This window comes from Aotus nancymaae, unplaced genomic scaffold (assembly GCF_030222135.1).
Source record: "Aotus nancymaae isolate 86718 unplaced genomic scaffold, 86718_ANA_hifiasm-v0.15.2.pri h1tg000020l, whole genome shotgun sequence".
In the NCBI taxonomy this organism is placed as follows: Eukaryota; Metazoa; Chordata; class Mammalia; order Primates; family Aotidae; genus Aotus; species Aotus nancymaae.
The window spans coordinates 68,993,877-69,019,491 of NW_026988432.1; the positions used below are offsets into that span (position 1 = coordinate 68,993,877).

General features: G+C 38.5%; 1 protein-coding gene across 4 annotated transcripts in view; it reads left to right on the forward strand.

Annotated features, from left to right (window-relative positions):
- Positions 1 to 25,615, forward strand: part of PIEZO2 (piezo type mechanosensitive ion channel component 2) — a 450,041-nt gene that overhangs the window by 201,334 nt on the left and 223,092 nt on the right. For all 4 annotated transcript variants that reach the window (XM_064379448.1, XM_064379449.1, XM_064379450.1 and 1 more), the window contains exon 4: positions 24,054 to 24,096. In XM_064379448.1, coding sequence (XP_064235518.1) covers positions 24,054 to 24,096 — 43 coding nt within the window. The remainder of the gene's footprint in view (positions 1 to 24,053; positions 24,097 to 25,615) is intronic.

Genomic DNA, 25,615 nt, shown 5'->3' on the forward strand with positions numbered 1-25,615 from the left:
ATGAAAGAACTCTGAAATTTTTCATAAACCCATGGGAGGTCACTCTTCATTCATTCGCATAGTAGTTCCTGGCATTATTGGCTCCACTGAACTATTGCAAGGAGCTGTGTTTAATTTTGTGCCATCTCCTGGTCATTACATGTAATTTTCTAGTAAATAGTTTACTCTTCATAAAGTAAATAGTCATTTCTCTTGATGACAGTAAGCTGGATAGTCTATTGTAGGAGTTGTCATTGTGGAAGAACCAGAGTAGACGAAAATAAAAATTCTAAACAAGCTTAAAAACTGCCCAGATCTCTAGGGCTGTAAAGAAAGAAGTCATGAGGGGATACACAAGGAGGGAATCGGTAGCTAAAGGGCTCTAGCACTATGCCCTGTGAACCTGATTTCACAGCAGGATTCCTGCCAGACCAGCTGCACACTGGTAGGAGCACTTGTTGGTTTGTCTGCACGGTCCCACAATTTCGTCTTCAAAATAGAACCCCGCAAAATTGAGCTTTCGGTAGTTTGTTTTTCTTATCTCTAGCAAAGATATATTGCACTGGGCTACGTTTCTAATTGCCTGTCGTGCAGTGATGACATCTGACTGTTTACTTCCTACATTCAAGCACTGGAATTCTAGCCCCAGGTCTTTTAGTTTTGGCAGAACTCTTTCAACTTAGCTTCCAGGCCCTTAACTTCCCCCAGCCAGAAAAATTAGCCAACTAGCACATCAGCAAAAATGAAGGGACAGTGGTAGGCAAGATTTTTGCATCAGTAGTGCTGGACCAAGGACTTGTCACAGCCTGGTTGTTGCAAAGCCTCCATTCTATGGCTTCCTAAGACTTTCTCTATTTTTTTTTTTTTTTTTTAATTTTCGGAGTATGTTAAAAGGCAATCTCAATGAGGCCAGACTCCAGGAGACATTCCAAGACAAGCTCCACCTTTATAAATCCAATGAAAGTTTATGAGCTGTAAAGTTTGCATTACTTTTTATAAAAAAAAGAAATTGAGACAGTGCAATTTCAGAACTCAGATGCTAAAACTATGCTGACCAGAAAGTAAGGCAAGGCCCCAAGGAGAAGCATTCATGCTTTGAGAAAGAAAGCATCGCATTTAGTTCTAGAAACTGCTGCGAAGGCAGATGCAAGCTCACAGCCCTAATAGACCTCCACAAACAATTGCTTCTCTTGCACTGAAAAGTAATTGAAATTTTGGTTCCTATGCAAAGACTTCCCAAGATATCCCCAAAGATATCAACCAGTAACCCTGTGTAGAAAGAGAGTTTTGAGAATGCCATTTTAAATGAATTACTTCCCATTATGGCCCACTACCAAATCTTTCTTCCAAAGTCGTAAGAAAAATAACAGTACTGAAACTTGGAGTGTCCTTCCAAGTAACTGTGGATTCAAGAAAGCCACACGTGAGGAAGGTGATGTTACTCCAGCCGCTGCCGGGGCGTTGCTGCTGGCAAGGCAGGAGCAGGAGCCGTGGTCCTGCTGCAGATGAGAGAAGGCGCAGTCAACAATGGCGCATGCTCGATTCACCGGCGGCAGAATTAAGAGTCCTGGCACTTCAACAGTGGCCCTGGTTGCTCTTAGTGAACAAAGTTTGCCTTACTAGAAGCCAAGATTTGTTCATGGTTCTAATCCAGCCAGTTTCTTTTATGCATACTAAAATCTCTTTTTCATAAAATCGTAGGTTCTGAAGACTTGAAAGAGCACTGTGCCCCATTCCTTCCGCCTCTGCACTGAATTTTATCTACGGTACCTGAAGCAGAGTCTTTTCTCAAACAATACAGAGTTTTCATCCAATTCTGTTAGGCAGTTCTTCTTTAAAGGGAACAAAATCTACCTCTGTTGTTATTTTCATCCCCAACTCCTAATTCTGCCCTCTGAGTAGCTCTCAGCTGCCTAACTGCTCTTCTGGATAGGAGCACTGAAAATCTGAATGCAGTTACCTTCCTATTTGTTCATTACTGTGAAACAATTCAGGCTTCTTCCAGGCAAGCAAATATTTCTATTCATAATCACGTGTGACTTCGCGGAGAACATTTTCTGCGGGTCTCCCACAGCATACTTTCCTTAAGAAGAAAACCAGGAGTTCTACCATGATATGCTCCTCAGATACAAAACATGGCATTTTAAAAATGATAACAGTTATCTATATAATTTGATGGAATTAGGTAAGGACCAAAACAGAAACAGTTTGATCAGAGAAACAACCCTGTAGCATGGTGGTTAGAGCACAGACATAGCAGCCAGATGGACTGCATGGGAATCCTGGCTTTTCTCCTTAATGATTGTGTGATCTTGGGCAAGTCAGTTAACCTCTCTGTGGCCTCATTCCTCACATCTGTAAAGTAGATATAGTAATAGTCCTTGTCTTATGTAGTAGACATGAGGACTAAATAAAAGGAGTTTGTATTTGTAAAGCCTTAGAATAGTACCTAAGGTGAAATTGTCCTACTGGGTCAGGTCTGAAGAGAAGCGAGGAGCAAGGCATTAAATTAAACCCTTTGTTCCAGAAGGCTTAGGTGCTCTTGGCTATACCCAATGAGCCTAACACACACACACACACACACACACACACACACACACTACTAATTCCTAACCTTCCTCTTTTTAAATTTTCATACAATTCAAGTTACTGACTGAGATCAGCCAGAATTCCTTAGCATATCAACAAATGCTCTCTGTAATTTAAAAATAGGAACAAAAATGGGTTTTCTATGTGACTTGGGGTGGGACTGGGATCACAGAAGCTCCTTTTCATACTTTTCCGCTGAAATGCGCACTCCACGAGTGCCATGGGAGTGTGAGTGCGCACCAAGGGCTGCAGGACCTGAGCCCAGTCATTGAACTGCTTCTGCTCCTGGCGAGGACCCTGCAGAGAAGGACTTAACCTCATTCCTGGATGTGAAGGCCTCACAATGTGCCTTTCCTCACCTATGTACTGGGGAAATTACAGTAGTCACTACCTCCATAGTCTTTAGAACATGACAGGTTTTCAATTAATACTCAATTGTTAGTTGAAACACTTCAGTGGAATCTCATTGGTGGCATATACCAGCTAATAAATTTAGAAATATCTTAATAGGCTGAAATTGTTTCCAATATTGAAAAGTAGTGGCATCATGCCATCCAATCACCTGAATTACCACCTGTATTAGTCTGTTCTCATGCTGCTAATAAAGACATACCCTGGACTGGGTAATTTATAACAGAAAGATGTGTAATTGACTCACAGTTCCACATGGCTGGAGAGGCCCCACAATAATGGCAGAAAGCAACAGAGAGAAGCAAGACATATATTACATGGCAACAGGCAAGACAGTGCTTGTGCAGGGGAACTCCCTTTTATAAAACCATCAGATCTTATGAGACCTACTCACTATCATGAGAACGGTGTGGGAGAAATCACCCCGATATTTCAGTTGTCTCCACCTGGCCCAGACCTTGACTTGGTGATTATTACAATTCAAGGTAAGATTTGGGTGTAGACATAGCCAAATCATATGACCACCCTTTCATTCAAATCCATAAAAAGATTCTTTCCATGACACGTCTACCTGGCACCCAGTGATTGTATTCAGGGTTCTTAAGTTCCTCCAGCAAGTGTATGGATGGATATAGAGGAGGTACAATCCCATCTTCGCAAATCAATGGAAAATGGGATATCTGATATAGTGTATTCCATGGTGGTAGTGGGGCTCTGTGTAGCATGCAGCACAGTCACTTTCATAAGGGACACATAATAAACTCTCTGTTAAAAGGCAAATAACAACTAACAGGTTAAGAAACATATTTCAAAATAAATGCATTATTAATATTCCTATATGTAATCTTAGAAATGAAAAAGAAATTACTCCAATAGAAAAATGAAGAAAAGACAAAAATAGGAAATTGAAAGGAATTTTAAGTGGCCAAGGTAATGTAAAAGTTTAGGTCAGTTATCATTAGGATAAAGCAATGTAAGTTAAGGAAAACACTAGATATCTGTTTTTTTAACCTATAAAATTGGTAATTATGTGAAAAGTTAATTGTCCACTCTGATCTCCAACCTTGTTACCTTGTCTCCGATTACAGATTTTTGGCCATTCTTCCCTTTTTTCCAAGGAGTTCTTACATGGGCTAATAGGTTTCTTTGTCTCCAGGGTCCTCACCCTCCTGTTTGCTTGGCCTGAAATGTCTTTCCTCCACTCAGCTTGCTGTGCCTAAATGCCCCTTCCCTAAGTCCCTTCTCAACTTAGAGTGTTGTCTCCTTTCCTTTTCTTTTCTTTTTTTTTTTTTTACTTTTTTTAGAGACCGGGTCTGGCTCTGTTGCCCAGGCTGGAATGCAGTGATATAATCATAGCTCACTGCAGCCTCAACCTCCTGAGCTCAAGTGATTCTCCTGCCTCAGCTTCCTGAGTAACTGGGATGACAGGCTTGCACCACCACACCAGACTAATTTGTAAAATTATTTTGTAAAGATGGGATCTCCCTGTGTTGCCCAAGCTGGTCTTGAACTCCTGGGCTCAAGTGATTTTCCTGCGTCTGCCTCCCAAAGTGCTGGGATTATAGGCTTGAGCCACCACACCTGGCTTCTCCTTTTCTGTAATTTTCAATCATGCCACTTCTTGTCTTTATTGCATCTCTTCTGCTCTGGATGTAACTGGAGAAGGGCAGGACCATGGGTAGTGTGCTCATCCCCATAAACACAGTGACTGATATGCTGCTTACATTATGGGAGCTACTTGATACATATTTTCCAAGCAGGTGGAGAATTTATGGCTATGTGATGATGTGAGTTTTGTTTTGTTTTTGAGTCAGGGTCTTCCTCTGCCTCTCAGGCTGGAATGCAGTATTGCAGTCATGGCTCACTGCAGGCTTGACTTCCCAGGCTTAATTGATCCTTCCACCTTAGCCTCCCCATTAGCTGGGACCACAGGCATACACCACCATACCATGCTAATTTCCATATTTTTTGTAAAGATGGGGTTTTGTTATGTTGCCCAGGCTGGATGTGAAGTTATTAAGTCTCTCAAAAAGTGTTCTGCTTATAATATGTTTAGTCATATGATAGTGTTGTTTTGTAGGAAAAAATGCTCAAATACCACCAATTTTATAAGGTTCAACTTATAACCTAATACAATTTTCAGAAGACATTTCTAGTTATAAGTATAAAAAGTCATAAGCAAGGCCATTCTTTCACTATGTCTTGATCTAAAGATATATCCATATCTAAGGCTGTATAAAGAGGCAGCTGTAATCACAGTGCTATTTGTTATTAAAACAACCAAAAAAGATGAACACAGACTGTGCCCAATTCAGATGAACTAGCTAAATAAATTAAGGGACATTAATGCATTGAAATGGTTGGTGGCCGTTACAGTTGTGCTTTTTAAGAATATGGGTTGCCCTGAAATAATTTTATTACATGAAGTTAAGTCTGTTACGTTGCAGTCTGTGAGCTTTCTCTCTTTCTCTCTGTCTCTCTGTCTCTCTGTCTCTGTCTCTGTCTCTCTCTCTCTCTCACACACACACACACACATAGACATAGAAAGAGAGGGAGAGAGAATAGAAAGAAGTCCTGAAGGAAATGTACCAACATATTAACAGTGGTTAATTTCTGTATGGTGGGATTACTCATGATTAAGTGAATATACATTACTTGTGTAATTAGGAAAAACCCTTTGAAACTACTAAATTTTAGAGGCTATTAAAATTATAAGTAGATATATATTTAGATAGCTGGATGACAGATAACTAGAGAAGAAAGAGATTAGGAAGAATTATAATTCAATTGAGATCTACACCTCAGACCCTACCAAATCGTGAGTGACTGGCACCTAATATAGTTGTATATCATAGTTCTTAATTTTATAATTGCAATCTAGAATAGTCAATATAAAATTCTGCCATTTAAAATAAACTATTCTTTATTTATTTTAAACTAAAAAGTCTTAGAAAAATCAAGGATAGCATCCAATGTCATACTACGTTGCTTTTAGACAAACAATAGGAGGTTACTTATGGAGACATCAAAGATCTCTTTCTCTGAATTTAAGACACATTTGCCTTTAAAATAGAATTTCAAAAAAAATTATCTTTAATAACTGCCTATGTATTTGTTTTTGACAAGATGTTTTAGTTATTTTACTATCTTCAAAGGATAGAGAGAAACTCGTGAAGCAAATATGACCAGATCATGTAGGTTTTATCCATAGTATTATAAACCAAAAAGTATCTGAAATATGTCTCAATCAATTTAGAGGTTTATTTTTTCCAAGGTTAAGGATCATGACCCATGACACAGTCTCAAGAGGTCCTGAGAATATGTGCCCAGACTGGTTGGGTTACACCTTGATTTTATAGATTTTAGGGAACAGAAATTATAGGTAAAGACATAAATTAATATAGATAAGGTGTACATTGGCCAGCCCAGAAAGGTGGAACATCCAGGTCATAGGTGGATTTAAAGATTTCCTGATTGGCAATTGGTTGAAAGGGTTAAGCTCTGCCTAAAGCGTTGAAATCAGCTTTAATTGAGGTAAGAGGGTGGGGGTTGTGAAAGCCAAGTTCTTGTCATGTAGATGAAGTCTCCAGGTAGCAGGCTTCAGAGACAATAGATGCTAATGCCTTTTATGGGATCTTAAAGGATGTCAGACTCTCCAAAGAGACCTAGTAAGGCAAGGAGATTCTCTATAGAATGTAAATTTCCCCCGCAAGAGACAGCTTTGCAGGGCCATTTCAAGATATGTCAAAGAAATATATTTTGAGGTAAAATATGTAGATTTACTTCAAGGCCTGCTATCTGTCAAGTGATGCTATACCAAAGTCAGGTTGGAATTTGGCATCTTATTGCCACGAAAAGTCTGTTCTGTCAGTCTTAAGATCTCTGTTTTAATGTTAATGCTGTTCAGTGGTGCCTGAACTCCAAAGGAACGAGGGTATAATGAGGCATGTAGGACCCCACCTTCCCCTCATGGCCTGAACTGGTTTTTTAGGTTTCTTTGGGTCTCCTGGGCTGAGAGGGGCTCCATGCAGTCTGTTTGGGACCTTAGAATTTTATTTTTGGTTCACAGTATCATAAAGGAGGATCCAGAAATAATAGCATCTCTCCCACCACTCTACTTTTATAAACCCAAGATCTTCCTCAGGTCAAGCACATACATTCGAACATTCCGTCCATCTGCTCTATTGTGTCAAACTCCATTAAACACTGTAAAAAAGGGTTTTTTAAAAAATTATGGGAGAGGATAGCAGGATAGCAGCATCTGTCCTGAGGGCTGGCAGCAAATGAGGCCCAAGAGGTTGGTAGAGGCATTTTCCTCTCACAGTCTTGCCAATAACTCTTCTCAGCCCCTCAAAGGATGTGGATGTGATTCTCTGTCTACTCCTTTTTTGAAATGGTCTCAACATGCAAATTTTGAAATGTAAAATTTTTGTTTACAGTAAGCAATTGGCAGGGGCATTTTATTCAAACATTCCAATCTTACTTAAAGATACAGGAAAGCATGTCTGAATCTGATCAAAATAATTCAGAGTTTCTTTGCTCTGGTCTGGAATCTGTACTATTCTGAATTGCTTCAGTCACGACAGCATATGTGGGATACCCACACGTGCAGCACCATAACGCCTTCATACTATCTGTGCACATTTGCAGCTCACTCACACACTTTTCTTATAATTTCTTTTATCGAGTTCTCCATTTCAGAAGGGCAGTGAGTTGAGATGCTCCAGCTCATCACATAAACAAGAGTGTTTTCTATGGCTCTAATTTATATTGCAGCTGTGGGTAATGCTGTGAGTGTTTACATAAAGACTGATGCATGGATACCTTTTCAACAGCAGCTGGGAGACTACAGTCAGCCAAAACCTCAGCAAAGTACCGTAAATCTTTTTGAGTCGGCACTGAGACAAACCAAAAAATCTTTTTTCTCTCTTCCCGTTAATGCATTTGAATTAAACCATTAAACAGGGATGAAGGTAAGTGTTGTAAAAGTTTTGCACAAATAGGACAGGGGAATGTTTGACTTTGGACACGGTGAGTAGACTTGTATTACTCTGCACCTTTCATCCCAAATGCTTCACATGCTAGTTCCAAATGTTTCTCTTCTTTGAATTACTGCCTGGGAAGACATGTTTTGGCCAGTAAAACAGGGAGAAATGGATGCTCAGAGGAAGATGGCCACAAATCTCTTTAGGTTACTAATAAATAAAAGGAACTTTTGGCTATTTTAATTTGGATCCAGAAAAATCTGAATTTAATATGTACCTGTGGAACAGGATGTGATGGCATGAAGGCCCGGAACCTGAATGGCTACATCATTTGTTCCACATTTATGACATTTATCAGTTTACAACAAATCTTTTGTTTTTATTTTGTTTATAACATTTATGTGCCAGGCACTGTTTAAGAACTGGACGTTAAAAAAAAAGATAAAATAAAACTCTGGCTCCCTCCCCTCGAAAGTGAAGTGCAGAGTGCTTGGTGGAAGAGGGAAATCGCAATACAATACAACGCATCAAGCATGCCTGTCAGTGAGAGATCTAAGCTGGCAAATGAGTTCACTGAGTATCCAGCAGCCCCTCTCTGCTTGGAACAGCTGTGCCTCTGTTTTGCCTTTGATAAGATTTCTGCCTGTTTGACAGGCTTGATGAAACGTTTCTTAGATTACAGTGGACTCTGGAATTAGAGTCCATGGAGCCTCCTTTGATTTGAAGCCTTCTGGTTTTCCTTACTAGTCCCCCTTTCCCTTTCTGTAATACGGAAACTGATACTTACTCAAAGCTAGAGACTTCATCCTTTCTTTCATAATGGCGTATGTGAGCCTCCACGTATTGCTTCCGTGTGAGATCATAGCTACAAGGCTGCCTTATGAATGGGGCATCACTATACCAATGTATGGTATTGTTATTAAGGACGGGTGTACTTATGAAATTTTGAATCTTCCTTAGACTAAATACATTAATCCATGTCTAAGTTCTTTGGGGTTTGCTCTCCTGCCCTCTTTCTTTCTACACATTTTATTTCCCTAAAAATGTTGTTTTTATATCTCCAATTTGACCTAAAGCGAATAGAGTATAAAATAAAATAAAGTGAACCTGTTATAGTTATCAACTCTAGAAAAGCTTACGAGTTGTAGACAGCGCTAGTCTGGCTTGCTTTGAGCTTGACTACTGGAAAAACCACAAAAAGAGAGGAAAATTCTGTAGTTTGTCTAAGAATGCTTTATCTTTCATTTTACGTACAATTAAATACCTCAAATTTGAAAAACACTATATATATATACTTTTTAAAAGTATGATATTTGCTGCATTCTTTAAATGTGTATTGATGGATTTTCAACTGGTTCAAATTTGAAACTCAGGGATTCTATTCTGTGCCAAGAGATTAGTCAGACATTCTTTTGTGTGAATGTAATGTTCACAATATTTATCAGTAAAGAGCATGAATCTGAAGAAAAGGCTTGGCTGTCACAGAGCTGTTACATCAGCCCCTCTCCGATGGCCTGGGGGAGCCAAGGCCTCCCCCACCCTGCAGCCTGTCTTCTTTAAACAGAGCTGGAAACTGCACCCCTTGAAGTAGCCCATCTAACCCATTTCAAGTTTCTGTGCTTATATCTGAACCCCCTTGGAAGGCTTTGTTGACCTAAGACCTTGATCTTCCAAAAGAATCACGTTTAAAAAATAATAATAATAAAAATAGAGAAAACCAAAGCAAAACCCTGACCTCTCAGAGATTTGAACGACGAATCAGATAAGAATACTTGGAAAAGTGGCTGCCAGTCTCTGAAGATAACAGAGGATGCTAAGCAAAGACATCCAGGAAGTGTGCAGCTCACCCTCTCCTCCTGCCTGTGACCCAGGTCACAAATGCAGGGCTCCTCCTTGGTCCTTGTAGCCACTAAGTGAAATAAAACCAGGAGTAAGACATTTGTATTATTTCTTTCATAGAAGGAGATGGGGGAGATTGTGTGGCAGGAAGTGTCTGTTTCACTGTTAGACTGCATAGTTACTTAGACACATATGATAAAAACCTCAGGAAATGAACTAATTCAAAAAGGTGTTCAGTTTAATTATGTTTCCTACTAATTATGTTTTCTACTCAAGTGACAGCATTTTAAGTCCCTGCTGTTGAGACGCTTTCTATTATGCCTTTGTCTTCTTGCTCCAATAAGAACATCTCAGAGTCATGGTGGCTGCTCATCTTGGCAGGCTGATCCTACCAAGAGGACATGGTATTTTGCCAAGTGTGCAAAAAATGGCCCAGACACGATATTTTTCATCAACTCTTGCTTTCAGCTTTTTTTCATTTTCAATTATTTCTTTTCCTAAAAGCTGAGTACTAAAAGGAAAAAATGCTCAACTTAGCATAAAATGGAAGTCTGATTGTTGAGGGGGCTACCTAGGCGGAGTCACTGTAAACTGATTTTTTCTATAGTTGATTTATTAGGCCCAGATTTTCTTAGGCTCCTATTTTAAGCCTGTTTCATCTGCTTGATTGAACTGAGCCCATCCAGCTGCTAAGATAGTCACAAAAATATGTTCCACCCACTAGTGCACTGCAAATTTGTAATAACCAGATAGTCATGGAGAAAAGATTTGGATTGCAGTATTTACTGATATTCATGGCATAAATACTCCTAACACGGATGATGCCAAGCTGTGAACGTGACAACACTGAACGTGGAGTTGGGCAGAAATCCCAAGCAGCTGCTACAGCCACCAGCACATCAGCCAGGAATGCCCTGAGGGCCAAGCCCTGAAGCTCTATGACCTCCTACACCCTGACTCAAGTCAACACGTGAAGGCATGAGTTTTCTGTAGCTTTTTCATCCCAGTGCTCTCCCTGAAATGCAAACTGAACCAGAGAAGAAAGCCTGGGGAGCCTCTGCCTAAGATCTGAAATGAAGAATGACTATTTCTCTAAGTAACAGCAGCCAGTTGGAGGGGGTATAGCTAACTTAGAATAAGTGAAAGAATATGAAATCAAACCTCAGATTACAGTTCATCCATCACCTTTGGAAAAAAGAAAACACTGCTTACATAAAAAACTTTCACTTTCTGTATAAACCCTTGCATTTTGACATTTATTTTCCCCCTCTTTATTTTCTTCATGGAATGTGTGTGCATACAGCCTGATTATTTTTATTATCTGTTCCGTAGTATGCTACAAGATTTGTGTTCACTGCTGTATCCTACTGCCCATTATGTATGAGGGCTCAATCGACATTTGTGGAATACATTGAATGAGTGTCTTACTATTATCTGTCTCATGGATGTTATTAAATTAGGGGTCCGTTTTATTTCCAGCATTTTAACCCAAGGGTATAATACCTGACATTTAAGAGCAAAGCTAATTTAAATGACAGAAATAATCATGTAAAAATATGCGATGTTCTCAGGAATATGGTACTTGAAATAAAAATCTTGAAATGTGTGACAGATGGTAAGATTTTTCTATATACATCTAACAATACATTTAATGTTTTATTATATATCATGGTGTATATTTTTATCAACTGTATTAAAAATGAAGAACTATAAACCACTGGGCCCTCCATATGATAAATAAACATTATAGTCTTTTGTCTGAACTTTGTATTTGACATATATTCAGGGAAAACAAGAAATAAGCTGCTATTGCAAGTTTAAACTAAATGTACTTCATGAGTGTTTCTTTTCCATAAAATTTTTAACCATCAAAGTGTCTACAGGATTTCTTTATTTAATTTTAACAAGTGAACATTACTATTTGGCACACTCTTCTGGCAAGGTGGAGTCTGTAGTTAGTGTAAAGAAAGCCACAAGCTGTACAAAGCAATTGTAATGCCTTATAAGATGCCCCAAGGAACATAAAAGAAAAAATGCTCCCCTTATGGAAACTGAGAATGCTCCATTGAAATGCTTGCCAGGATTATATAAATAATGGCAAATAAGAAAAATGAAATTACCCTATTTTCTTCTTATTTCTCTCAAAAGAGAAATTTTTATGGGGCAAAAACACAATTGTTTCTTAAGACACCTTGTTGGTCGATTTTGCATGTGCTCATCTTCTCATGCCTCTTGCGTTCCTAGCACACATGTGGGGCCACAGCATAGGACCTCTTTTAACTTCTGCACAAACGACAGAATCCCCAACATTGGATTTACGTTCTCATGTGAATTTTTAAGGGACAACCTCATAAACACCACCGACCTGAATGTTTTTATAAGCTTGGTATGCTCTTTATGAAGGATTTAAGTTTAAATGAATGAGTTTCTTATGGATTTGACCTTAATACAAATTCTATGCTTTTCCCCTAAGATAATATTAAGGGAGTTTTGGCAAACAGACACTGAAAGGGAAAGTGTATAATGCAGCATGGATCAACTGAAACACCACAAAACATAACGGTGTGCCAAAGCAAAAAGAAAAGTGACACTAACGTGCATTTATGTTCATTTTAACTCATGCTTTTGCTAATGTTGTGAGGGTTGGGTGTGTGTGTTGGGACGGAATGGAGAGCAGGGATTGGGCTGTGGTGACTTTGAACAATATATGCCCTCAGGCTCCTGAGCCGTGCCTGTCTGGCAGGATTGTTCATTTAAGCACTGGCTGAGAACCTTCTAGTAGTGGTGACTACCATTTATCTACTACCTACTTTGTGCCAGACACTGCTCCGATGCTTTGATTACATATCCTCACTGTAATTATGGGAAGAGTGTGTTGATCTTCATTTTAGAAATGTGTTGACTGACTCATAGACTTACAGCCCATGTCCTAATATGATATATGACCCATGGCAGGGAGGGAAGTGGGGATTCAAGCCAAATTAATTTTGCCACAAGAGTTGAATCACTGCCATCTGCCCTACTGAGATTGCAGGCACAGGTACTTCATTTATGGTTCTGAGAGAAAACTGACAGAGGGAGATGAGCATCATGGGTGCAATTTACTCAAAGTATATGCAATAGCAAGCTACTCCGAGGAGGGAGAAAAGCTGAGTGTCATTGAAGTTACTGAAACTTTTTATATTTGAGGCCTAGAAAATAAGCACATGTGAAGCAAATATTAACTTACAAAGTTTTTGTGGCGTTTAAGGGTCAAGACCGTCAAGGTGTCCTCAGGGAAATTCCCTAACATGGCCTCGTGTACAAACACAGCTCTTTCCTCTGCTGCACTGGACCACATGCCGCTCATGCCTCATTGGCTCTCTGAGATTCACCTTTGTTCCTGAAAGCACATCCCTGGAGGTGGAGTACACACTAGGAATTATAACAATTTCACTTTCTAGTGATTTGTCACTTATGAAGTAATTTCCTAGAGATTTTTATCTCATCACATTTTTGTCTCATCATATCATGAAGTTATATAGGAATGAGTAAGATGAAATCTTGTGCAAGTGTCTTAGAATTTCATCTAAACCAGAGGACTGATCCATTATAGAAGCAGAGTGTAATAGCAGTCTCAAGTCAAGTTTAAGCTGTTTTCTGGGCAAATGTAATGCTTATGAGACGGTGCAGGCAACTCCCTATTCATCTAGCTTTGAAACCATTGAAATTATAGTTACTGGAAATGTCTTCTGTAGTCAACTTTTATGAGAAAGAGACAGAAGACAAATAGATATCAGAGGTTCATTTTTTAAAGTAGCTTTTAGAGCATATCATGGAGCCCATTCAAAGGCAGCTCAGAATTTCAGACTTATACAATAAAGGTCTATTCTTCATAATGAAGAACATGACCATATGCTTAAGTATTTTCTAGATTGTCTAAAACAGACGGATTTATTTTATACCGTTTTGGCATTCTGCATGTTATAGTTCCTTGAAAAGTATAATCTATGTATGGATTTTGTAATAACTGAATTTATGCAAATATGCAGTCAGCATGCCTCTCCATGCACGCACAGCCAGCATGCCTCTCCACGCACTCACAGCCAGAATGCCTCTCCATGCACTCACAGCCAGCATGCCTCTCCATGCATGCACAGCCAACATGCCTCTCCATGCACTCACATCTCATGAGCCCTGCCTGAACTACCTGCCTGCCTGCCCATCCCCTGCTGCACATCTGGCCCCAGGACAGTCTTCTCTGTTTTCTCTGCCCTCACAGTCCTCTGTTCATGCCATGCTCCTCTACCCGTGCTCAGGGTCTTCTCCTCGCTCAGCTACTAAGGAATCATGAAATGTCTTTCCCTCTGTGTTGTCACCCTCTGGTCAGCCCCTGCTTTATACTTTTTAGTTTATAAGGACTCCCAGGGGTCTTGTGTTAAAGGGCCACCTTGTATTTTGGCTTCACCTCCTCTTCCAGTTTGTCTGTCTCAACTCCCACCTGCATTCTCATCCCTTTCCGTCTCCAGTTTTTCCAGCTTTTTCAAAGAGAAATCTGTCCTCATTTTCTTCCCTTCCCTATTTTCCATTTAGTTCACAACTCATTGCTCCGTCACAGTTATCTTTTCCCATAATTCTACTGAAACTTTTCTGATACACATCACCGATCTTCTCCAGAAGGCCTATGATGAACGGATCACCTCTAATCAAAGCTGGTCTCTACTGAATTTGACTCCCTCTTTCTTAAAACTCCTCCTAGCACATTATTTGTTTTTTTGAGATGGAGTTTTACTCTTGTTGCCCAGGCTGGAGTGCAATGGCAGGATCTAGGCTTACTGCAACCTGCGCCTCTCAGGTTCAAGCGATTCTGCTGCCTCAACTTCCTTAGTAGCTAGGATTCCAGGTGCCCACCACCATGTCCAGCTATTTTTTGTATTTTTAGTAAAGACAGGGTTTCACCGTGTTGGCTAGGCTGGTCTTGAAGTCTTGACCTCAGGCGCTCCACCTGCCTAGGGCTCCCAAACTGCTGGGATTACAGGTGTGAGCCACCGTGCCTGGCCTGCACATTCTTATACCTCCTTTTGTTGTCTTAAGTAATCTCTCTTTCTTGATCTGCTCTTTAAATATTGTCAATTTCCCTCAGATTTTATGATTGGCCATCTTGTGTCTCTAAATACTCTTGCTGAAGTAGCAGCAAAAGGAACACAAAACTTGAAGTCATGGAAACCTGGGTACGAATGAGTTGTAACAGCATGTTGACTGTATTTTCAACAAAATTGCATGAAGTCTGTGTGTCTGAGTTTTCTCATCACATTTTATCAAACATCTAATTTTAATGTCACATACTACCCACTTTATATATAAATAGCATATATAAACATTTTATAATTACTTCATATTTAGGCTATTTCCGGTGTTCATATTGGATAATTGCCAGGAATTTTCAGTCCCTAACTGTTCCTATAACTTTTTACTGATGAGTGTTGTATGTCCTAAAAGACACTGGGCTGTGGGGGTTGGCTTCCTTCTTTCTTTCTATGATTCCCAACACACATACACGCTCTCTCTAACTGCCCCATTGCCCCATTGTTTCTGAGACTGGGACTAGATGTAGAAAAATATAGAAGTCAGGGGAAGGCGGGGTGTCATGATAATGGTAAGAGCAAAAGTCTGGCTTTCTCTGAAAGAGGCTTCTGTGCAGGAAGGACACAGTTGCCCAGTTTCTATTTAGTGTAAATCTTGTGTTTCTGAATTAGGGGGAACATTGTGGGAAAAGAATGAAATATACTTGTGTCTTCTTTAAGGCTGGCTTGTTTACTTGGTTTCCATGGGAGACGTATGCATACAACACTATAATTTGAGTTTTACAATTCAGTTAAATTGACCTACTAGTGAAAATTCCTTTAAGATTCTATTTCCAAGTATTTTCAAGAACTATAACATGCATAAAATCCTTTAAGATTCTGTTTTTAAGAATCTTAAAGGAATTTTTACTAGTAGCTCAATTTACTCTGTGTGTGTGTGTTTTTGTGTGTGTCTCCTTTCTAGTGTATCTATGGCTACTTTACTGGGAAGTTGGTAGAGGAAGCATTACAGACTGCCAAGCAGAACCAGTCATAAACCAGGAATCTTGTAGTCTAGGGTTATCCATTATTTGATGATGGAATTAATTATTTAGGATTCATGTTCCATTTTAGAGTAATATAGAAATAATTTTTAAAAGAAACAATTTTAAGATGTTGCAGCACTCTTCATGCATAGATGAGAGTGTTGAAGCATGGATGTTTGTGAACAGACTTACCCTAGTCACTACAAAGAGTGAGTAGTGTGGCAGGGTCTTTTCAGCCTAACTGGCCAACCCAAAATGAGGGCATAGCACATGTGTTGAGCTCATTCAACACCTTCTGAAATTGAGATATTTAGATATTAAAAAATTTTTAAGGATCAAAAAAATATAATATTTGTTTGCACTTATTGGGACAACAAAAGAAAATTGAAAACTGAAAAGCTAAAATGGTAGAAATTAATAATGATAAACATTCATCAGTTCTATTCGGGGAAGTTAATATATGAAATTTTGAACCTAAAGGGCAAATGTATTGGCTGCAGATATGCCATATTTGGGATTAAAGTATTAAAGACAAACATCTAATAGACAGACAATGGACATGAAGACACAATTCACACAACACATATAAAATGTTAGAATTGCTAGTAAACCTAAGAAAATCTGTTTATTTTATTACTAATTATAAAAATATAAGTTAAAATAAAATGTTTTATAAAAGATAAAAAAGACTTATAAAACTCAATTCAATTAAGCACATATATTTGAATAAATATGAGGGTTAAAATTTTGATAGTGTTAATCAAAATTTTACATGTACATATAATTATACTTCTAGGAATTTGCCCTAAAGGAATGATTGAATGAATGTTCAAAGACATAGGTAAAGTTATTCATCACCTTGTTATGTATAATAGGAAAAATGTAGATGTAAATTTACATATTAAATTTTGTTAAATTATGGAACACTATATCAGTATTAAAGTGATTACATGGCTATATTTATAGACATAGAGTTAATTATATATTAATATGTAATTTAAAGCAGGATTCAAGATAGAGTGATCATATTGTATATGTGCTGGTCTTAGTGTGTGGGGGTGTCAATGCAAAAATAAAATTTTTAGTATGTTCATGTTTTGCAATGAGCTATGTTATTTTACAAATAAGAAAAATATAAAGCTATTCATTTTGAAAAGTACACTGTTGAACATATGTTGATAGTGAAACTGATGAATTCTGACTTTTGTCTTTTATGAAGGGACCACCCACCCTTTATATAAGATGATAAAATATTAAAATGTTATGAAAAGAACTGACAAAGAATACATGGGATGAAACCCAAAATATAAACGTAACAGCAATTGTCATCTACTTAAGGGGGTGCCATCTAGATATTTATGATCAGATCAGGGGAAAATCAACATTGTAATGATATTAGGTAGATGTGACAATGATATTTTAAAAACTAATGTAAGTCATTAAATATGAAAACGATTAATTAAGGGAAGGTTAAATAATGTTTTTTCTTATCTCTATCTTTTACAATTATTTTTAATCTGTTAATAATAAATCTCATGTGGGAAACAGGGCTTGGACAATTTTACAGAACTCACTGTTTAACCCAAAAGACTGAAATTGCTCATTTGCTGAGAAAATTGTATTACTTGGGTACATATCATCCATTAGAGCAGCCATTTCTGGCGTTAAACAGATTTCAGCTAAATTTCAACAGAAGATCATCTTAATCCTGGCAAAGTAAAATATCACTATTGGTTAATTGAGAAGAAAAATCTATTTATCTCTTAGAATTTCACATTATGTTCAATGCATGGTAAAAAAAAAAAAACTAAGCTCCTTTGATTAGATATGAAAATCTTTTCCTCTCAAGAGTTAAAAATAATGTAAATGAAGCTTTTGGCAGAAAAGTTATGTGTGGTACAATTTCCTGATATTTTAATTTCATCACCAATTTCTGTGCCAGGTCACATGTTCAGCTGCCTGGCAGCCCCTACAGTATGTGAAAATATTTCCCTTTTTATAGGAATATGCTGGCAACAAACCACCACTTCCATGAATTATTAATTCTTTTGTGCTGATTATTCTAAAAAAGCAGAGGGGCAGGTCCACATTCAAGTGGCTCTCAGTGGCTGAGACATGCTTTGTGAAAAACTGTTGAATTAGATCAAAATTGTGCCTCCTTTGACCACCAGTTTTACCACTACATTAGGTAACCTAGAGGGAAAACAAAGTTACGTTTTTCTGTAGTAAAAACTGAGCAATGAATCCATTGAAAGAATGATTGGTAAAAGTAATCAATGAAGAAACATGATGACCACATGAGTAGCGAATTTACAATATGAAGACAGAGTTGTCTGCTTTTCCAGTGATGATGTTTATGAAAATATAAAATTGCTAAATGAAAGGAGCCTGTTAAAAACCCTTTCGTGTTATATTAAGAGAGGAGAAAGACCCAAGAGTAACTTGTCTAAGGAAATAAAGATGACCAGAAGCAGAGCTGTTGTTATAATTCAGATATCTGATTTCAAGTAACGAGCAAAGCCCTGTGGTTTTAAACCACTATTATAGAAAACTTAGAAGAAATAAAAGATAAGCACCATTGTTCCATCATCTGGGGAGAGTATATTGGTGAATGACCTTTTGTCTATGTATGTTTGTACAGAACGAACTCCCCTGTGCTTGCAAAGTGTTAAACAAAATGAACGCAGAATTCTCAAGGTCTGGATGGAAGGTCGTGTGCAAACAGATTTGATGGCAGAGAACTTCTATGGTCATTCATAGGCTTCCAGAATTAATCATCAGACACTAAAACTTTGTGGAATAAGAAAGGTTTTTGTTTTTTTTAAATTTCATATTATAACCAGAAGGCAGGAGTCAGGAGATACATGATAGGGAGAAGAACAAAAACAGGAATATGGAGAAGGAAGGGGAGACTAGAACACAGTCCCCAAGATCAGACAATGCAATGAGTAAATAAGTTAAGAACATTGGCCCTGGGGTCCTTGATCTCTAACCCTTGGTTTCCTCGCCTGAAAGGGGATGTAATAGTAGTACTAATTCATGGAGTATTGGAGAAGCTTATGTTAGCTAATGTATAGGAAGTTAGCATCTACTTGGTAAGAGATTAGTCAATGTAAACTGTTATGTTGCTATGTTAATTTGGGGGAAATGCCACTCTTGATTTAAAATAGGATTAAAGATGGCTATACATGCTTTCTTTAGTACCTAAAATTTGGATGTTCAAGGAATTGTTCTTATTTTCATTGTTCATATTGAGTGTTCTTTGAGATACAGGTATCAGAGCCCCGACTTAAAATGAGAATATGTGACACAGTTTATTTTTTCTTTCCTATAACTGGGAAGTGAGGGAAGGTGAGGGCATCCTGATGAGGGCACAGAGACAGATGGGGATGCTATGAGGAGTCACCCTCCTCTCTCCATCCCTGCTTCCCTCTGCACACGTGACCCGTTCTTCCCTCTTACACACAGGCTGTTGCATGTGGCGGCAAACTTGGTCATGGGTGAGCCTGGGTTTCTTGCAGCTGAGGAGAGGGAGCTTCCTACCAGATAGGTGGAAAAACTGGCAGAGGTTCCATCTTGACCCCATGTAGCTAATCGTGGTGCAGCAATGTTATCAGAGAGGAGAGCAAATGGAAGCCACAGAGGTTGATAGGTAGATAAGGTGGAAGAGGGAGGGTGAGAGGAGAATGGACAGGCAGAGCTGGTTCATTTGTAAAGGAGTGATGGCTGGCCTACTTATTGAGGAGGAAACATCCTACCTGGAAGGAGCTTAAAGGCTGGTTTGTCACCCTGGACTCACATGGTTGACATAGGACTTGCTCTGGAGCTGAATGCCATGTAATCTAAGGTTTCTTTATTTTATTTTATTTTATTTTATTTTATTTTATTTTATTTTTATTTTTATTTGTTTTTGAGACGGAGCCTCATCTTGTTGCCCAGGCTGGAGTGCAGTGGTGCAATCTGCTCACCACAACCTCTGCCTCCCGGGTTCAAGCTATTCTCCTGTCTCAGCCTCCCAAGTAGCTAGGATTACAGGCATGTGCCATCTCACCTGACCAATTTTGTATTTTTTGCAGAGACGGGGGTTTCTCCGTGTTGGTTAGGTAGGACTCAAACTCCCAATCTTAGTTGATCTGCTCGCCTCGGCCTCCCAAAGTGCTGGGATTACAGGGGTGAGCCACCGTGCTCGGCCAGTTCAAGGTTTTTTTACTGTCTCTGTTGACTGGATACTGGATCTATAAAGGACAGTTTTGAAAGTGAAGAATCGTAATTCATTATTTCTAACTACTTCACCTAAGATTTCAAAGGAAAAAATCCCTTCTATAAATTACAGTTGGCCCTCCATATCCATGGGTTCTGCACTCATAAATTCAACTGATCTCAGATCAAAATTATTTGAAAAACCTTTTTGAAAAAAAGTACAACAATAAAAACAATACAGAGGTAAAAAACAGTACAATATAACAACTATTTACATAGCATTTATATATATTACTAGGTATTATAAGTAATTTAGAGATGATTTGAAGTACACAGGAGATGCAAGGTTATATACAGATTCTACATCATTTTATATCAGGGAAATGAGCACCTGCAGATTTTGGGGTTTAAGGGGTCCTGGAATTAATTCCCCGTGGATACCAAGAGATGACTGGACATCCATTCTCTATGCTACATATTTTCCTTTTAATTATTGTTGCTGTTTTAGTTTTCCTGAAAAATATAACATGTTTTAAACTTCTCTATATTATAAATCTCATTTTAAAAGTGTTGAATTAAGGAAATCTGCCAGCTACTTTTGTTTCCTCTACTTCTTTCCCCGCATTGGACTGTTTTGGCGAAAGTGAATAATATTACCTTACCATGTAAAGCATGGTTAATGGCTTTAAAAGAATTCCCCAGCAACTGAATAATGGGCTGACAGAAGTATTCTTGGTGCCAAAGGATCTGGATATGTCTGTTCCATTTATTGTGCGTTTCTTGTTTCGTCCTAAGTGCTCACAAAAGACATAAAAATCCAAACCTCTAGTGTATGTGGAGTTTGAGGGCATAAACCGTATTTTAATATATCTAGTCTCATACCTAGCATGTATTAAGATGGTTAGGAAAGTGTCAGTGACAAAAATGATGAGCCTGTGGTATGTCAGATGCTGAAATTATTAATGAAGTTGATTTCTGGTGAATAGAAAGTAGTTCTGCCACTGCTATTGTGCCTGGTTCAGTGGCCTAATGTTTATTCTCAGGAGTACTGAATGTCTTGCACCAATGAATATCTTTTGGCTTGTCCTGCCTGTTTGAATAAGTTTACATTTCTCAGAAATAGGAAGGTGAGCTTATTTTTAAATTAAAACTCCCTGTTAAAAAAGCCTGACAATGTAGTATAGCAAAATCATTTACATTAAAACATTTACCTAAATAATAAATTGAACCTATTAAGAAAAATATTGAACCCATTAAAAATAAAAAAATAGGAATAATACTGAGAAAGATCTGAGAAAACAATGGAAATGCAGAAAAATGTAAAAGGTGCTTTGTTTCTTCCATGAAACAAGAGAAGCCAAGACGAGCAACATCTCAACCTCCTCACCACCCAGCCCTTCCCTCACCCTGGGGACCGTCCATGCTTGCCCTGTTCTTGGCCATCTGGTTCTGAGTTTGGTAGGAGACTCTCATCTCTCCCACCTCGTAGTCTAGGCAGGCAACTGCCAGCAGCCTTGAGCACATTGTGGCTTCCACAGGTTATGTATTCTCTGCCAGTGTCTTAATTGCTAGGATTTCAGGGGCAGGATAATTGTCTGAGAATTACACATCATACACATGTATCAAAATATCACACTGTTCCCATAAATATGTGCAATTATTATGTGTGAATTAAAAATAACAATATGTTTAAAAGAATTCCTGAGAGAGGGATTCTTTATTGTTTTGCATGTGACTCACAGGACAGTTGACATTCACATGGGACCCACTCCCCTGGGCCAGGGGCCAAGAGAAATTCCTGGGCTGGTTAGCTGAAAGTCTGTGTTGTTTTTTTTTTTTTTTTTTTTTTTTACTTCTACTCAGCAAAGCATATTGGAATTCAGCCAAAGAAGAGTGACTTCATCTCAGAATATAAGCCTGAATCTGCTTTAAGTGTGTATGTGTGTGTGTCGTATCCATATCTTAAATTTAGTCCTTAATTATTTATAAAAATTATTTAAAACACTCCATCATGACCAACTAGTCTGAACCCAGGTCCCCTGGCAAAACACCATGATCATGCTGTCTTGGGACTAGTTCAGTCCTTAGAGAAGGACAGAGAATTGGCCTTGGAGCCTCCTACTCCTCTTGAGGAAGTCTGATGTCGAGGAGACACTGAGTGGCCATCTGAAGATACAGCCTCTGAGGCAGAATTCTCAAGAAATAAACTAAGCATGGTACGAGTTTATTTTGACTTTAGGAAAAGAAATCAGGTAGCTTTTTAGCTGCCTTTTAGCTGGGGACTCAGTGCTGAACCCATCATTTCTTGTTTATAGAAGTAAATCTAACAGAAAGGCAGTAATTATCAGTAACTATTTGCTGTGATTATCAAGTAACTAGTCCACAACACAATTTATGAATTTAGGGCTAGGTGGGTATTTACCTGCAGTAGTCACTAAAATCAAAATATGTTTGCCATTGACTAAACATCAGGAAAACGTAAAAAAAAAAAAAATGCCATGGATTAGCACAAATCCTTAATTTTGGTAAATGCAGAATTTTTGTTAAAATGCTTTTTAAATTTAATTAATTCATATTTAATTATATTTAATTAATTTATATTTAAATAATTAATTTTATTAAAAATTAGCACTTTTCCTTATGTCAGGTACTCAGAAAATCATTATATGCATATGATTTAGGGAAGAATGGTTACATAGAAAACTTGTATAACACCTTTTTTATACCCAGCTGTCCCTCTCTTGTGGATTTGGATATACTGTTCTTGATATCAGTTAGAATAGCATTTTTATGTTCTTCTGATTTAATATATTTAGCTAAGAAAAGAGAGAAAATTTGAATTCTGTGCTTCAACACTGGTAAGATAAAGCCATGGTGTGTGATGTGTTAGAACTTCAGTGTCACCTAGCTTTCTGGATTGCTCCAGAAAATTAAAAGTTAAATTTTAGAATGTATAGCTGTTTATGCTTAACAGAAGAGTTCCACTCAGATTCTTCTGAGCAGGACACACTTAGATTTTTAGAGAATGATTGGAGTGGCCTACTGCTTTACCAGAGGGTTGGCGTGGAGAGTTCTGTCACACTGCAGATTTTGTTGTTGCTGTTGTTTTGTTTTTTTGAAATGGAGTTTTGCTTTTGTCACCCAGGTGGAGTACAGTGGCACAATCTTGACTCACTGCAACCTCTGTCTCCCAGGTTCAAGTGATTCTCCTGCCTCAGCCTACCAAGAGCTGGGATTACAGGCACCCACCACCATGCCTGGCTAATTTTAGTGTTTTTAGTCAAGATGGGGTTTTGCCATGTTGGCCAGGCTGGTCTTGAACTCCTGACCTCAGGTGATCTGCCTGCCTTGGCCTCACAGAATGCTGGGATTACAAGTGTGAGCCACTGTGCCCGGCCACATTGCAGGTTATATGCACTTAAAACCCTATGTGGCTGGGCACGGTGGCTCATGCCTGTAATCCCAGCACTTTGGGAGGCCATGGTGGGTGGATCACAAGGTCAGGAGTTCAAGACCAGCCTGACCAACATGGTGAAACCCTATCTCTACCGAAAATACAAAAAATTAGCCAGGTGTGATGGCAGACACCTGTGATCCCAGCTACTCGGGAGGCTGAGGCAGGAAGATTGCTTGAACCTGGGAGGCAGAGGTTGCAGTGAGCTGAGATCACACCACAGCACTCCAGCCTGGGTGACAAAGCAGGACCCTGTCTCAAAAAAAAAAAAAAAAAAACACCAAAAAACCCTATGTAGACTCAACTTCTGTAAATGCTGACTTTTTATTAAATTATCTGTACTCTATAAAGTCCATCTGAGACTGGGGGTGGGGAGTAATGCATTTGAGGAAAAACCAGTCATCCTACCTAAACATAAACCCATATATCTCGCATGTGTGCGGAAAAGCTGGGCAAAGCTATCTGAGTCCTTGATGTGCACTGATTATGTTTCTCCCTTCCGTTACAGGCTCAACATGGGAAAAGACATTTCGGCAGATCGGCTTTGAAAGGTAAGCAATGGTTAGCATGCCTCCATTTTAGTTACTCTTGCCCCAATTTATTCTAAGTAATTTATTGATTATAAATCAATAGTCCTGTCACAACTCTTTCGGTAACTGTATGACCTTGATCAAGTCATCATTTTGTCCTCTAAGCCTCAGTTTCTTTGTAGAGTGTTACTTTATAAAGCCTTGCCTGCACACAGAGTAGAAATAAAGATGGAATGGAGCAATTAATGTGAAAACGCTTCTTGAACTGTAAAACAGTATACAAGGTAAGTTGTGTAATTAGAGAATCCCAGGAAATGGTAGACTCTCTCCTAACTTCATCACTTCATATATCATAATCAATTCTACAGTTTTAGTACAGAAAAGTTTATAGTTGTATTGATGTCTTCCCAACTATTAAAATTGTTAGATCTTATTAGCCTTAAGTGAAAATCTGAGATGATGTTGTTCTTAGCTAAAAGCATCTCTACACCAGCATCTCCTCAAAAGAAACAAAAATAGACTCATTATAACATCAGAAAATGTGCTGGTAGGTCAATGCAGTTTCTTTTTTTTTTTTCCTTTTCTCTTTTTTTTTTCTTTTTTCTTTTTCTTTTTTAGACAGAGACTTGCTCTGTCACCCAGGCTGGAGTGCAGTGACATGATCTTGGCTCACTGCAACCTCCACCTCCTGGGTTCAAGCAATTGTCTTGCCTCAGCCTCCCAAGTAGCTGGGATCTCAGCTGCCCACTACCATACCCAGCTAATTTTTGTATTTTTAGTAGAGATGGGGGTTTCACTATGTTGCTGAGACTGGTCTCGAACTCCTGACCTCAGGTGATCCACCCACCTCAGCCTCCCAAAGTGCTGGGATTACAGGCATGAGCCACCACACCTGGCCGGTCAATGCAGTTTCTAAACTACCTGCCCTTGGCATTGAATGGCAGCATTTTGGACAGCTTTCTACCAGTGGCATTTAGCATCTTATCTCAAATGTTCAATGTAGATAGAGCTATTAAAAGAAAAAAAGTCATTTTAATTTTATTTTACTCTCACATAGGTTTTGACTAGTCCTTTTATCATACTGAAAATGTATTTTTTTCTGTGTGGAACAAGCTGACAGAGCACTTAAAGCATGTGAAGGAAATAATAAAACACTTGAAAATGCATTATTTCTCCTGTAGCAATAGTGAATAGCGCATCACTGACCCACTGTGATAGCACTTTCTTTGCCATTTGTTAATTGTTTCAAAGATGATTTATTTCTCTACCTATACTTCCAGTCACATCAGCACCATCATTGTTTGCTATCACAGTAAGTGCTGATAATAATTAAGGTATTTGCAGGAAGTTGATTTTGGATGGTCAGATCCCACAGACCAACTTAAAACCAAGAATGGAAAGTCATTCACGGCTTCAGTTCCATGAGAAATCTTTTTCCAAAGCATCTTTCCCTTGATCCTTCTTTCATATTATCAAACATCTTAAACACACACAAAAATAGAGATAATAGCAAAAAAAAAAGGTCACTTATCTACTCCCC